This window comes from Dermacentor andersoni, chromosome 5 (genome assembly GCF_023375885.2).
Source record: "Dermacentor andersoni chromosome 5, qqDerAnde1_hic_scaffold, whole genome shotgun sequence".
In the NCBI taxonomy this organism is placed as follows: Eukaryota; Metazoa; Arthropoda; class Arachnida; order Ixodida; family Ixodidae; genus Dermacentor; species Dermacentor andersoni.
Genome location: NC_092818.1, coordinates 112345745 through 112362140, shown reverse-complemented (window position 1 = coordinate 112362140; position 16396 = coordinate 112345745). Strand labels below are relative to the sequence as shown.

At 47.0% G+C, this 16396-nt stretch overlaps 1 protein-coding gene and 1 long non-coding RNA gene across 2 annotated transcripts in view; one reads left to right on the top strand and one right to left on the bottom strand.

Annotated features, from left to right (window-relative positions):
• The window catches only part of LOC140218401 (uncharacterized), a 47272-nt gene extending 31806 nt beyond the window's left edge, over positions 1-15466 (top strand). The window contains exons 6-7 of the mRNA XM_072288118.1: positions 8175-8440; positions 15166-15466. Coding sequence (XP_072144219.1) covers positions 8175-8440; positions 15166-15353 — 454 coding nt within the window. The 3' untranslated portion in view covers positions 15354-15466. The remainder of the gene's footprint in view (positions 1-8174; positions 8441-15165) is intronic.
• LOC140218506 (uncharacterized) overlaps positions 1-16396 on the bottom strand; it is a 276906-nt gene that overhangs the window by 43099 nt on the left and 217411 nt on the right. The gene's annotated exons all lie outside the window — the stretch shown is intronic.

The window sequence follows — 16396 nt, the reverse complement described above, 5'->3', positions numbered from 1 at the left end:
TGCAACCGTATTAGCCACGCGCCTTATTTTGCTATCGTTGTGTAGAGGAAATAAGCCGTTACTCGACCATGCGTGTGCCGTGTGCGCAGATGGCGCCGTAGTCGTGCCGTGCATGACACAATCAGAGCTAAATTTAGCCTCGCGCGCCGCGTTCAGAGCGGCGTAGCTCGGCAGCATGTTTGTCCACCCGTGCAGGAATGGTCGAAATTGCGAGAGAGAGAGAGAGAGAGCTCTGTCATAGCAGTTATAATTCATCAAACTCAAACCGGTGTACATCAGGAGTTGTAAGGCCAACAAATGGGCAGTATGTTGGAAATATTTAACGCGATCTCGCCTACCCCCACCCCCACCCCCTGTTTGCGTTTGACACATACAGTTCAAGAATGACATGAAGAGACTGGGGCGGCGAGGCCGACAGATACCCAACCACTGCGGCACGTGTTCGTTTCTATGGAGAGCCGCTTGCAAGAAGCGGCAGACGTGGTGAGCGACTATGCTAAGTCGTGCGGCCTCAGCCGCGCCCCCCAAAAGTCGGAGCTACTCCTGGTCTCACCGCAAAAGAAGCACGCATCCGACTCGCCCACTATCAACATACAACTGGAGGGGGGACACACCATCGTTCCGTTTCAGAGCGTGAAGATATTGGGAATGGTTTTCCAGTCGGATCGCACCAATACAACATTAATTCACAAGCTTAAGAATACAACAGCCCAAGTTACCCACATGATCCGTTGAATAACAACCAAGACAGGAGGCATGGGGGAGGCGGACACGCTTCGGCTTGTCCAAGCCTTCATCGTGTCTCGAATAACTTACGCTTTTCCATACGCACTACTCAACGCGACGGAACTCAACAAAATCAACACAATGATCAGAAAGGCATATAAGCAGGAGATGGGCCTGCCGATCAGTACGTCCACAGAACGCCTACTACGACTAGGTGTGCACAACACGGCCGGGGAGCTGATCGAGGCACACTTATCCAGTCAGCGAACAAGGCTGGCGGTTACGGAAGCGGGGAGGTCCATTCTCTTACGCCTGGGGCTCTCTGCCCCTCTGAGCCATCCGCCGCCTCAGACTTTGTGTTTACCCCATGTCATCCGGAGCAACATCACCGTACGTCGTCTACCTCGCAACATGCACCCAGTGCACCACGCAGAGCGAAGGGAGGCCCGGGCCCTGGCCATACACAAGCGACATGGGACTTTACCCTTACAGCCTACATGGACGCGGGTTCTTATCCCAAACGCGCAGCCACAACAGCCACCGTAGTCGTCAACAAAGAACATCGGAGCAGCATTTCGCTCACCCGAAACAATCCCCTCCAAGTCGAGGAAGCGGCCATAGCCCTCGCGCTCTCCCAAACAGAGGTTGAAGTCATAGTGACTGACTCCCAAAAGACGTGCCGCAACTTTGCTAGTGGCAGAATTCATACCACTACGCTCAAGATCATCGATGAAAAGCCGCCAACGAAATCAGTCATGATCATCTGGCCACCAGCTCATCACGGCATTCCTGGCAACGAGGTCGCCAGCCATGTGGCTCGAGATTTGGCCCACCGAGCCGACGCCGAGGAATCTGAATCCGAGCGCATGCACCCTCTAGTCTCGTACCGAGACATCACACAACACTACAAGCTAACCCGCAGAACATATGCACCCCCACACAGGTCACTACCTAGAGAGCAGGAGCGATTCCTCCGAGCTCTACAGGTTAATACATTCCCCCAACCAACCAGAAATCACCTCATAGGCCCTACACAATTCTCTCCGCAATGCCGCTTCTGCGCAGAGCTCGGGTCCCTCAGGCACATAGTAGGGGGCTGCAGAGGGGCACCATTAAATCCTCCGAACCCTTACCCCACCAGCGAGCTTTGGGAGAGAGCCTTGGCCAGCTCCGACCTCGAGGATCAGCAACGGCTGATTGCGAGGACCCAGGACGCGGCCCGAGCTCAAGGCATTGTGGAATGAGGACGCCTCTCCAAAGCTGCATTCACCCAATAAAAATGTTTATTCTCTCTCTCTCTATGGCGAGCGCAAGGGCCGGAGCCCCAACCATCTACGAGTGCGGCGGGCTTGAGCAGCGCAGGGGTCAGTGTCAGTGTCGCCATTTAACAATTTTGTCGCAATATTTAGCGACTTTCTTCTCTGTCTAACGATAAGCTTTTCCAGTTAGTGACAGGCAATTTCTTTTTCTTTTTGTTTGAGAGGGGGGGGGGGGGGCGACATTCCAGGACATCTCGCGACGCTTTAGCGACTTCGAATTTGGCAAAGTTGTTAGGAAAATGGTTTCTAGGGCGTACTCTTATATTTAAAGAAAACGAAGTAGGCGGCCCAAATAGCCTGTTCGGCCCGTGCGCTCTGTGACCATGATGATCGAGGCAACATTTGTCTGAACATCGTGCTTGTACTTCACATCACGGTGGTCTTAACAAGCTTCCCATTGTTCTCCCAAAGTGCTCTTTTTTAATATTTATTTTGCAAAACCGTATTGAGTGCGTCTTAACGATGCACGTTCTGCAGTTTCACTAATTATGTCTGATTGCATGGTGAATGTTCTCAAACGCGGCTGCAAATCAATTTAGCGAAACTAAATAGAAGTAAGTGTGTGGTTGGGTATCGAACGCAGCACTTGCGTAATTGGATAGATCGACTGTGAAAAGACGTACATATTGGAGCGGTTAGACACGTTCACGCGAACCTGAATGCACCACTTCCGTTTCTCATAGCTTTCGTTCAAATAAATATGCACTGTATGAAACTTTCAGGTGTACTTGACCTACATGGCATTTGACCTACATAAGCATCCCGCAATTCTCATCGCCGTGTTAAAAGCACACGACCAAAAGCGTGCAGAAAGATTTTGTGCAGCTTTCACTTGAACGCCTAGAACTAAAAATTTTTCCAGACATTATGTGGTCGAAGTTCCTAAATTTTGAGGTAAGAGAATTAGGTTACCAGGGTTTTTTCTTTCTTTTTTTCATCCTGCATTTATAACCGTTCAATGTTAGGGTAAACGCAGTGTTTCAGCTTGTATCGCCCATTATGTAGTTATAGTAAACATACCTGTGCACCCTGCCGGTAAATGCACACTCATTGTTGCTTGCCTGCGGGAGCGTTAGACAAACGGAAAACGCTTCGATAGATGATTTACGCCACGTTATCTATAGTGTTCCAAAGTGCCTACGTTATTTTATGTTCTCTCTACAATTTTAGCCATTTAAGCAAAGTTTTCAGACATCTAGCGACTTCTTTTTCTCCGTTAAAGAGACACGCCAGAAATTCACGGCAACACTGGGCTCGGTGCCACTACCATGGGGAAGGGGGGATTCACTCCTTTACCCTAGTGGCCAAACACCCTCTGCGAAACAAGCAGGCCCACCGCAAATAAGGAGCGGGCATTATTGCAAAATTATACCGTAAGACCACCACTAGCTGTAACATAACTTAGGCATGTAACCTCTCTAATGCATGGATAAATGTATCCTGTCTGTTTGGTTATGTCATTTCTATGCTCTAGTGTTCACACACCGTCCGCAAACCTAACACGCACGAGAAGTTTCACGTATATCCCCCTGCGGCTGCGCCCCTGATAGAACTCACCGTATTTATTGCTTTCTTTTTCATCAAGTGAATGCCGGAATGCCTTCCGTGGTCAATGAACGTCTAGCATTTATAAAAATACAGGTCGGCCCGTGCTGAAATATCAGAGTACGGGGTCGTGTGGGCAGCAAGAAAAGAGCCTCCCCATGATTCTTTGCAATAATAGTGTAGTCATTGTGTATTTACCTCCGGCGCATATCTTTACGTTTGTGAAAGCGTTTGAGGTATACGCCAGTGACGACGTTCAGGTATACTTTGCTCGAGTTTGAGAAGACAGGTATCGACGCGCGCTCATTCACGTGTACAAGTGACTAAAATAGGAAAACTTTCTTTTCGGCTAGTCGACACTTCGATGTCATTGTAGATCGGGCTCGACAATTATACGCAAGTAACGGACACACGCCCAGAATCTGTCAGACTTCTTTGAATGTTCACTACTCAAAAGTACAATGCGCGCTCGCAGCGCTAAACAAATAACTGCCTATTTGTTTTAACAGGTTGCACGAATAACTTTCTACTTGTCTCATCGAGTATCCTAAACACATCGCCAATATTACGGAAGTTCAGGTTCTATACCTCGTGACAGACGACCATCATATGTATAATTAATGTTGTCCTAAACTAACACGATAATTTACAGCACGTTAACGCAAGATGAAATTGAAATTTTTTAAAAATAAATTCGGGGGCCTTACGCGCCAGAATCACGATCGGAAAACATGGAAGTGACCAACATATGGTGAAACGGAGCGATAAGACTAGCGAAAATTGGTCGTAAATGCAGTATCAGCTCCCCATCCTCGCCACCCCCCCCCCCCTCCAACACCAGCCCCAATTCGCTTCACTGAGAAAAAGAATCAGTAGCGCCCTTGACAAGAAATGTGTTCGTCATCATCGAGCCTACGAACCTGAGCGAACATCCCCGCAGTTCGTTTTCGATGATTTCTTCGTGAGCTAACATTGAACACCTGAATACACTTTTGGTCGGCACCATATTTGCGATTTGTTTGACATGCTCGTGGCTATTCCCGAGAAACTCAACTCAAGCTAGCTCGATTCGCTCGTAATGACTGCAAATATAGGAAATTGCCACCCCTGACGTCGCTTTCCCCGCTGTTCGGAGCCAGTCCCTGCATGAATATCACCGGTTCAACGAGTTTCTTAAAACACAAACAGCCAAACAGCGAAAGAGTGAAGCCGAGTAAGTTCGAACTTGACATTTTGACACTTGACTTTGACACGTGTTTTATTAGCACTTCGGCAGTTGGATTTCATGTTTCTAAAATACGTGTGCTCGCTTAAAATGACTATAGCCGACATTATGTTGGCCTAGTCCGTTCAGGGCAAGCCAATTTGTCTTGCTATTCGTTTCTTTTTTCATGTTACCTAACGAAAGTGTGCTATTTTTAGGGTTGCGTAAACATCTGGTACGCACAAACACAGGTAACAGCTCCGTGCACTCACCTTTATTTCCCGTTCATTTTTTTCTTCCTTCCTGCAAAACATCTCCATAGATATGATGCCAAATGTTGCCGCCACAGCGGAAGTCAGAAGGATATCCTAAGGACATCCTGTGCGTTCTCCTCTGCTGTTTCTCCTGCTTTTTCCGTCCTCGTCAATGCCATCCATAGGTTTGCGCGACACCTCTGATTTTTTACCCTGACCGTGAAAGTGCGTAGTGTGCAAGGCTTAAACGTTCGTCAAACGTTCAGCTACGCGTTGACCTTGTATTCCCTTCTCTAGAGTCAGGCTCTTACTTTACATTACAATGCGTTAGCATTCTCGGGGTACGCAAGGCCCTTCCCGGTGGCTAACTGTCCACGTATCTGTGTGTCCGACCATTTTCCCGCTTACCTGAGTCACTCACTAGTCGAATGGGTTGCGCATTAGGCTGAGTGGCTCAAGGAACCGGGTTCGACACCATCCGTCGAGAGGGCTTGGGTCACCGAGTATGTGGCAATGTGTACATATGTGCTGCTCCTCAACAAACCTCTTCCACGCCGACATGGGTCGCTAAGTACGTGCCACTCGATCAGTGCTGGTTTTTAATCAACTTCTTTGCTGCCAACTTGGACCACTGCGCATTAGCCAGTAGGTGTTAGCCGCTCTTTAATGAACGTCTTTGACGCCAACTTGGTTAACTCGGTGTATGCCACTGGGAATGTGCCGCTCTACAATGACGAAAAAGATTCCTTGAACATGTTTGATGCTGGGCGGAAACGGCCCACGTCACAGGGGCTTCTCGAGGACAGCAGCCCGAAGCTTTAGCAGGCTGTGCCACAAATACATTCGCTATGGGTTGCTTTTCAGTGGACGTCTTTCACGCAAACGCTTTAGCGAGCTGCGCCACGAATACACTGGTTATGTGCAGCGCTTCCTCTCGCCTGCTTGGGTCATTCAGTATGTGCCACCGAGTGTGTGGCAAGCGAGGGAACAATTCTCGGCGTTTGCACGCGGCGGCGCGCCACGCTTCTCGTCTCTGAAGCCAAGCGCGGACTTCTCTGCAGCGCCACTAGGTGGCGCAGCGTGTCCAGACAGAAGCTCGAGACGGGAGCACGGCTGCCGCGTGACGCTTTTCGCGGCGTTCGCACGCACCGACGCGCCATGCATCTCGGAGGCCACGCCCAGGCTTCGCGGCGCGGCGGCTAGATGGCACCGGGTGTTATCAGGGAAATGAGAAAGAGGAGCCCCGTTACAGTACACGTCTTAGACATGACTCGTTTCCTCGTTGGCAATATGTTTTGTCGTTATACTGCTTTAATGCAAAACCCATCATCATCGACAATTATCGGGATATGGGTTCTGCCGCATTTTTCAATTTTCTTCTGCTGTGCGTTCGCTTCTGTCCTATAGTAAGGAAGCTTACAAAAATGTCAACCGCCGCCTTTCCCCTATCAATGCTTTGAATTTGCAGTCGGCTTCCGAGTACTCTGTATTTCATGTCCAGACGTATTTTCCTTCAATTCCAGCGAGATCACGCGAAGCAAATACTGCTACAAGAGGTCCTGAAGCACGAGACTATGTCGGATCTCTTAGTTGACTTCCGGCAAACGTTGCAAACGTGCAGATTCGAATATAAGATACGACTTATATTTACTGGAACAACAATAATAGTGGGCAAAATGTGTCGCCTTTTTGGCAAATCAGTTCTGCGGCAGCCTTTTCTGTCGTACAATAATTTATTGGTGAGCTGATGCACAACCAACTCTATTTTTCCGGCCTTTTCGGCATGCGACACCAACCTGCCTACGCATCAAGGTGACACCAATACCAAAATACAAGAGCTCGAACCCCTTGATATCTCTCTTTACCAACTATTCATGCTGGAATGCTTGTGCGCTTTTTACGAAAACGAACTATGTGCCATTCTGCGACTGTGCGAATATTTATCATGCATCCTACGACATGAAAGAAGCCAGCTTCTCATTCAGTGCTTCCAGGGTGCCTTTCTTCCGAATTAACGTTCTTCTATTCTGCCAGCTTATCTTTTGCGTAAAATGAATCTTGTAATACATATCATATAAATGAAATTTGTATTTTCTTTTTCACTGCCATGCATGCATGAGAGTAAACGTAGTCACGGTAATCACTAAATGCACGTACTCCCAGTCTACGAAAGCTTTCGGAGCCCCGAATTCTGGAAACAAACAACAATTCGCCGCAACCATTACGTCAGCCCTTAAAATAAAGATCTACAGCGTATATTCCCACTAGGAGACATTTGCAACGATTGCCGTAAACTAGGACAAATAAGTGAAAACGAATGATGCAATACCAGACAAAGGGATTAATGAACCAATCGGGCAGAAACTTTGATTTCGCTGCTAGGCCAAACTTTCGAAATACAGACTTAAGAAATTTTGTTGTAGAAACAAATGATATATGAACGCTTGCTAATATTGCTGAGAGCTTAATTTCTCAGATAAATTTTTCTTCCCAAGTATAGGCGCGAGTGCATTTTGTGCCGTCTTTTTCTTCTTTGTATGAAAACTCTATTATTACCTTCTTTTTTTGTATCTGCTTCATTTTACTTGGTTCTCTTTCATTTTTGTCCTGTGGCATTTTATAAGTGACTTCGTATAAGAAATGTCTATTTGTTACAAACTACGGCTGCAGAAGATTTTGTCAAGTGCAAAAAGAACCTTTGCGTGTGTAACTTTTCTTCTGTGTGTATGTAAGAAAGAAATACTCTACTACTACTGCTACCAATACTAATGTTACTCACTCACACACACGCACACAAACACACTAAGTCACGGTGGGGGGGGGGGGGGGAGGGGGCAGCGCACACGATGCGCCTAGTGTATATTTATAAATTTATTTTAATTTTCGCAATAAACTCAGTTTCTAGTTGAGCGCCCTGTTTGTCGTCTCGCGTCTTTCGTCTTCGTCACTAGTGCTGCCCCAACCCATCTCAACCACCCTGTTCCGGTATCTGCTTTTCTATGCGTAAACATAGGCGCGCAAAAAATCAAGTTGCTCTCAACGAGAGAAACGCAGTCGGAAAATAACCCATAACGTTTCGCGCTCGCGGGCAACAACCACGGAAATCCCACACTTTATCGGTCAAAGCTGCCCCTGCGATGTTGCTTCGACTTGGCATGCATCGGTCCTGAACGATACTTCACCACGTGTCGACGAATGCGTCACTGCAGCGCGCTCAGAAAACCGGAACCTTGAGGTGCCGTTGCTCCCCGCAAGGTCAAAGTCGCGCGCGCTTGCCATCGGCTTCATACTGCAGGACGTCGGCGTTCGCGAACGGTCACCGTGGTCTCTCGTTGTCAAGATGTCTCGATTCGCTGTGTTGGCGATTTTGCTGGTGGCCATTGTCGTGACGGGTAAGTCGGCAGCGGTTAGCTGTTTTCGATGTCGCTGTTCCCACATTAGAGGACATTCGTAGCCCTCGAGCACGAGCTCGGTTGCTTTTACCATAGAATTTCTCACTATATTACCTAGAGGGAATCTGGCGCTGCTGCGCTGTAGTATACATGGTGACTTCGGATTGGCATTGTTTATGGAGAGCCAGGACACCTTAAAGGCAAGCACCGTTCCGTCTGCCACAATGATTCATTTTCTAGTAAAACAGCATGCGAAAAACTGTTTAACTTTATTATTGCAGAAAAACATGTTTTGTTTAATTATGACAACTTGTCATTGCATGTACAATTATATGAAACGTAAAAATCTGCAGCCTGCCGTTAAAGTTGGAGGACAGACAACAATATTTGCGCTTACTTTTCTTCGCTTGGTTATGCATTGTAGGTGAGCAAACTTCAATGGAAGATGTAATCTGAGTGAACAAAAACCTTTTATGAAGATTTTACTTCAAGAACGCGTTATTTGTGTAGCCATATCCATATATCCATATTCATACTTGTTATAAAAGAACTGCATCATTCTAAGTGCATGCGTACCGTCTCAAACATTATTTTCTAAAGACTTATAGCGAAAACAACGTAGATCATGAAACGAACTACATCTGCGCCAAAATTGGTTGATCGATTGGCGTGAAATTCGTTGACCACCGGGATTTGCTGTTGACATCCAAAGCCATGAAGCCACGGAATATCGGGGCATAGGAAATTGTATTGAGTGATATTGGCACAATATGTCTGGACAGTTACAGCTGTGATGGGTGTCAAACCGTAAACACCGGCGCTTATACTTGAATGCGACAAGTGGCGCGTCGCATCCCACGTCTAGCGCACAGCATGTCTGTAATCGTCGCTAATGCGCTAGGAAGGCGAATCGCGTTATTACCGCAGGAGAAGGTAGTTCGAGACGGGGAAAGTCATCCCACGCGGTGAACGTAAACGCTCGAGTATTGCATTCAGGGAGGAAAGAATAGCGAGATGGCTGCCAGCCGTGTGTATTTCACTGCTCACCAATGGAATGCAGATCGCTGAAAACAGGTTCCATCTTGCTTCGGACGAGTGGGGACGCCGCGCATGTAAACGCTGTGAAACAGTAATTACCGCGGCGCGCAGAGGATTGTGAAACACCACTACCGCGTTCGTTTAAGCGGGGCGAATAGACGCCAATAGAAGCAAGACGCGCGGCTCACGTAAAACATTTGTACACGCTTGTTAGCTCACGGTAACCTGTTATAGCGTGTAATGAAATATGTGGAACAAAGTGTACAGTGAGAAAAATGAATTGCTACTCAACGCAAAAGTCGTGGCCATTGGCTGTTTACCTTAGATATATTTTTTTTCAAACAGATGCTGTTTGCCTCATGCAACTTGCGCATTTGCAGGCAGCATTGCTGCTGGCGTAACTACAACTCTCGCGGAGATATAAGAACCAAAATCCCCGCGTTGTTGACAAGGTAAACTATAACGTTTTCTTATCCGGGTTCGAAACCTTGCTCCTCACTGGTATTTTCAGCCTCGCACAACAAAAGCAAAGCCGCCCGCAGCTAGTGCGGAAGCCTAAACGAACGTAGCCGGTCTCTCTTACAGAGTGGATGCAACTTTAAGGTCTGTGAACCAGACACCCGCAGATATTTGCAGCAACTTATTGTAGTCACATGACGTCAGTATCACCAAGATTTGTTTCTCATCTACATTTCTCCAAAGCGTTTTGTCTTTTCTCCTTTCGCTCCCGTCTTCGTTCTTCGTGCAAGAGGGTGGGCTCTCTCTCTCTCTCGCCCTTTCACTCTAAGCATACAGCACTAAACCTGATATATTTTCTGTTTGGTTAGTTTATAGTCTCTTAGTATCAGCAACACCACACATAATGTCATTAAAGGGACCGACAACCGTTCAGTATGTGTCTTGAGATTATAGTGTCGGTGGCGGGACCGTGAATCACAATAATTGGAAGAAACCTAATTTTATCCCTTAAATATGGAGTTATATTCTTCAGTCGGCACTGAAATTCACGCAACAATGACGGAGCGTGACATTCTGTGGCCAAACGTGTCAATGGGCCTTGAAAACCGTGTCCATTTCTAAATGAATTGACAGGCCTCAATTGGTTTCAAGTGCTGCATCTATAAAGCCAGCCGGTACTTACACCGGCTAACCTCCCTGTATTTCCTCCCCTTCTCTCTCTCTCTCTCTCTCTCTCGCTCGCTCGCTCGCTCGCTCTAAAGTCACAAAAACGTTTACTTCCTTTTATTACAAATTATTTCTATTCATCAGTGTATTTGTAGTCTGCAAATAGCTTTACAGAAAAGCGACACTGCCTGTGCGCGAGGAAGCGGAGCCACAAATCGACGGAGCGTCGCCGTCTCGCGACCTTCTCGCGCATACACAACAAGCCACTGTGAGGACACCGCCCGTACCGCAACGAAGTGCAGGCGTCGGCACGCCGGCCTATAGCAAGTTTTCGCAACGACCACGCTAGCGGTGCAACGTGCACAGCCGCTCGCCTCAGTCGACTCGGTCCACTCGTTGCTTTTCAAACCTTTCCAGTCATTGCCCGGATCAATTGTTGGGGGAAGAGATGCGCCAAGAAAGGGGAGCGCTTGAAGAAAGGTTGTCAGTCCCTTTAAAAAGCGAAGAAGAAAAACCTTTTCGCTTATCACAAAGGCCGCGTTCTTGTTGAATCCCTTGAATAGCATACTTCCACCAAACATACTGAGATACTTTCTTAAATATCAGAGCCGGATGGATGATCTTAAGCGCATAGCACGGATTACCAAGGATATACAAGGTAAACATACCTGGTAGCGAAGCTTCCATAGAAGCTTCGCTGCCGTTTATGAAACATGGCGTTTCATGAACGGGTCATGGGGCTTAGCGCCATCTGTACGAGGAGGGAACACTTCCAGCGGAAGAAAAAAACAGCGTAATGCCATATCCATTAAAAACAAGTGACGCCATTTTGTTCTCAAAGGCGCGAAATTCGTTTTGGTGGTCAGCCATTAGAGCTGTATATTTAAATGTCCCGCCATTCGACTTAATGGGCGTTTCGAGCTTTCAGCTGGGAAAGCGATGCACGAAAAAAGGTCAGCCGTACGAGTGTCGAAATGGCACCCCTGAACAGAACATACTTTCTTTGGAGGCCGACGAAAACTTGACGTGTAGAGTGCTGGTTCTATCGTCGGATGCCAAGCTCGTTGACCTGTGCAGTCGCACGAAAACAACTAAAGTAAGCAATTAAGTACCCGCCGCGGTTGCTCAGTGGCTGTGGTGTTGGGCTGCTGAGCACGAGGTCGCGGGATCGAATCCCGGCCACGCGCGGCCGCATTTCTATGGAGGCGAAATGCGAAAACACCCCGTGTACTTAGATTTAGGTGCACGTTAAGGAACCCCAGGTGGTCGAAATTTCCGGAGACCTCCATTACGGCGTGCCTCATAATCAGAAAGTTGTTTTGGCACGTAAAACCCCATAACTTAAGCAATTAAGTAACTCACCATTTTTTACTGAACAGGTTGAGAAAGGATGACGCTACCCATGTCACCAATTTCAGATAAACGTCGACAAATAAAAGAGCACAACTTGTTAGGGGGGCGTATTGTAGCAGGTGAACTTTGAGAGCGCGCCTTTCTGAACACGTCAAGCGCTACGTCAAGGTAAATATACATGGTAGCGAAGCTTCCATAGGAGCCCATACGTTCAAAACATGGCGGTCCATCGGCGCTCCATGGGGCTTAGCGCCATCTGTATGTGGTGGGAACACTTCCGGCGGAAGAAAAAATAATGTGACACCATGTCCGTTAAAAGCAGAAGTGACGTCATTTTGTTTTCGAAGGTGCGAAATTTGTTTTGTTGTTCTTCCTTTGGAGCTATATATTCAAATGCCCCGCCATTCGACTTGATGGGCGTTTCGAGCTTTCAGCGTGGAAAGCGATGCAGGAAAAGGCCAGCAGTACGGTTGTCGAAATCGCATCCCTGCACAGAACGTACTTTCTTTGGAGGTCGACGAAAGCTTTAGGTGTAGAGTGCTGATCCTATTGTTGGATGCCAAGCCCGTCGGCCAGCGCAGTCGCACGAAAACAACTACACAATTATCTGGCGGTCGTAACTCACTACTTTTGACTGAACAGATTAAGAAGCGATGAAGCTACCCACGTCACCAAATTCAGACAAACTTCAACAAGCAAAAAGCACAAACTGTGAGGGGGGCGTATTTCAACAGGTGATACAAGTGCGCCTTTCTGCCCATATGAAGACGTGCATTGCATTGCGAGTGATAGTGGCGTCAACGCCCCCTGTAGCGATGGGCGCTTGAAAAGAAATGCATTTATTAATAACAAGAAAATTAAACCTCGTCACGAATATATAAAATTCAGTAGGATTTTTGATTTTCGTTCAATGTATCTAACTGTGTCTCGTATGAATTAAAAAACGCGTTTTTCTTTCCCAATGTTTGTTCCCTCCAAACATAGTCGCGCTTCAATCGCTGCTCCCATAACCCCCCATGCTGATGTCGGTGACAATCTGTACTGAACCGCTTTTCGCCCGAAGCTTCGCGACCTATTTGAATCGACCTTGGCTACGTTGCATTGCAATCGATAGTGGCGTCAACTCCCCCTTACGATGGGCACGGAAAAAAAGTGTTTCTTGATAAAATAAAATAGATTTGTCTTTTCTTTACTCGTCACGCACATATAAAATTGATAAGGAATTTTATTTTCGTTGAATGAACCTAACTGTGTCTCGTTTTAATTAAAGAAACGCTTGTTTCTTTCCCAATGTTTGTTCCCTCCAAACATAGTCGCGCTTCTATCGCTGCTGATGACCCTTCCTGATGTCGATGACAATTTGTTCTGAACCGCTTTTCGCCCGAAGCTTCACGGCCTATTTGAATCGACATTGTGATATACGCGTAAGTCCACTGCAGGACTAAGTCCCTTCACAGAAGATCTTCAATTACCTCTTTATTGCGCCAGTAGACTCTTTTTTTTTTCGCATGTTCCATTACTAATATTCTAAAGGAAATTGACAACTTGACTCTCTGACACCCTCCATAGGTTTCTTTTTGACATGGTACCAATTAGCCCCTCCTGTTCTGTCCTGCTTATGAGATTACCTGTCTGATTCCAATACGCCGTCAGCGATACCTTGCACTAAAGATTTTGACACCCTTACCACCTTGAACTGTTAATAAAGTGTTCTCTCTCCTCTTATTTTCCCCTAGCACTTCAGTTCGCTTTCTTGTATGTACTGTCGTCTTCGTCTGTTTTGATCTTAAGCCTGTAAACCTTCGTTTTATCATTGATCGCACGTTCCTTAGCTTTTTACAAAGTCGTCGCGTTATTTTGCAAGTTTCAGTCCAGTATCTTAGTACCGGCATTGATTAAACACTTTTCTTGTGAAGTATATCTGTAAGCTGCCATTCCTATATGTGTGTGCTTTGCCATTATAAGATGTGCTTTATTTGCTTATTTTCTTTCCTTTAATTATTCGTTTATTTTACCCTCAGGGCCGGAGCATTAGACAGGAGAGTGGCTTAAAAAAACTTTTCATCAATTAGCCAAAATACCATCAAATAGCTCATCTTAATTTCCGAAAAAAATATAATAAATTCAGAGAGACGTGAAGTGAATAAACCAAAATAAAATATTATAACACAATATAAAATTTATCAAGTATAAAAAGGGATTGCCTTATCAAGTACAGTCAGTTAAAGTCTTCTTGAAACGCTGGTGGTCTGCTATACCCGTTTTGAACGCAGGAAGGCTGTTTTGCTCTCCAGATTTTCGTAGAAGGAACGAGCTGCGGAAAGTGGAAGTCTTGCAGAACGGAAATGTCTGTGGTCCATGCATGGAAAGACATACTGAGGAGGAGACATAAGAACTTCTTGCACAATGGACGATAATATGATGGGCGGTGAAAAAGAAGTACACACGAAAGTACTTACGGCGCGAGATGCGCGTGACGGTATACAGATGAAGGCCAAATTATCTGTCAGTGACACTTGCGCTCGGTGACGTTATCATTTCCAATATAGTTGGACACGATAAGATGCTCTAAATTGTTCTGGGCCATTTCGAGAGCGTAAATTCGATTGTCGCGAAGGGGGTACCAAACTGAGGCGGCGCATTCTAACCTCGATTGCCCTATGTTGTATAATGGTCCGTACTTCGCCGATAAAGTACTTTCTCATTATTCTAGTCCATGACTACTTAGCCGCAAGTTTACCTCAAAAGAAAAGCGACAGAGTTTGTCCGATGAGGCTGACCCGATGGCTTGCCTAGTGTGCTATTTAAGATGAATGTAATCGTTATATTAAGGCGCACAGAACGGAACACACCCCAGTCACACGTCCAGTCAGGCAGATCCAAAGCTAGCTGAGGTCTGGTTCACGCAAATAAAACAGTGTTAATCCTTCGCAGCTCATAACGCTCACGTGACGATGCAATATGATCCTAGATGCGAAAGCACTTCTTCCTGTTCTCAAATCTCAAGGTGTTATCCGTGGCGGACATTCGTGTTGACATTGTGGTTGCCCTGTAAAATGCAAAGCACCTGAAATGGCTTATTAAGTGATATACTTTGTCCCGCGCTCATCGTACACCAGACACACTGGTGACCAGAATGAACGTGCCCGATCGCGCCTTTGTTCTTCAAAAAAATGAAGATACAACACTCTTTCTCGCTCTATACGCAGGCGCCAGCGCTCAGGGCAGGCCCAGGCTGTGCTCCCTTCCATCTGCCCAGGGACCCTGCCGCGGGCGAATCACCGCCTTTTACTTTGACCGTTCATCCGGCAGGTGCCGCCAATTCATCTACGGCGGCTGCCAAGGCAACGCGAACCGTTTCAAATCTTTTCGACAGTGCGCCCGCGTCTGCGGCTGAGGTCACAAACTGTATGCTCAAAACACGGCTGAAGCCATGATGTACGCTTCTTCGGATGTGGCGCTGTTTTTTGTGCCTTTACCGTATAAACTGATAAATTGAAGTTCCTGTTTCTTGCGCGAAAGTTTCTCGCGAGACTGCTGCGGCCGCAGCAGCCTCCCGGGACCCTCCACAACAGTCCCCGGCTGGCCATGCTGGCCCGAGCTGGACAGCCCTGCCTCCCACAGTTCGGGCGTTGTGATGAGAGGTGTGTTTGGTGTGTGGGGGCATTCCCAGGTGGACGCCCTCACACAAGTCCCTTTCACGGGAAGGAGCCGCTTGCATGGCGACAGCTTCAAACAAACTCATTCCCCTGCCGCACCTCACTCTCTACCACACCTATACACCGAAAACTCAACTCTTAAAAATGCCCACATTGCGCAGAATATGGCCAAATTGGCGCTCTCTCAAGAGCAGGCGTGCTGTGCCACTCCCTCTTGGCACGCTGGCGAACTTGTCCGGCGCCACTCCATCACAGCGTGACTGCGCAACATCACTCAATTCGCTTTAAAGAATTACATTGACTTCACCTGGCATCTCTAACGACTAAAGATACGACGATTCCGTGTTTAACGTACATTCCTTCAAAACAGCAGACGCATCGCGGATGAGTGCCGGACACCCTCATAGGTGGCGCCACTGCGGCGCGACGCCTCTCCCGAACATCGAATGTCTTCCCTTTAATAAACGCCCATCGGAGTGAATTTCACTTTTGAACGTGGGCAGTAGCGCACGTTGTATAGGTGGCTAGTGTGTCATTCTGCCGACACCTACTTGCAAAACGCAGAAACAGAGGAGACGACTGGCGAGTCTATCGGCACTGATGACCACATTGTCCTCCTCTTTGGCAAGAAGGAAAGAAAGCTACAATACCAAGATACCAAGAGCCCCACATAAGCTTTTCTTTCTGAGAGACTATTCGTATCGTGATATTTTTGTTGACGGCGCTGACATTCAGGGCAACCATGTTATATTCCATATTAAAAAAAAAAAGCACGCTTGCG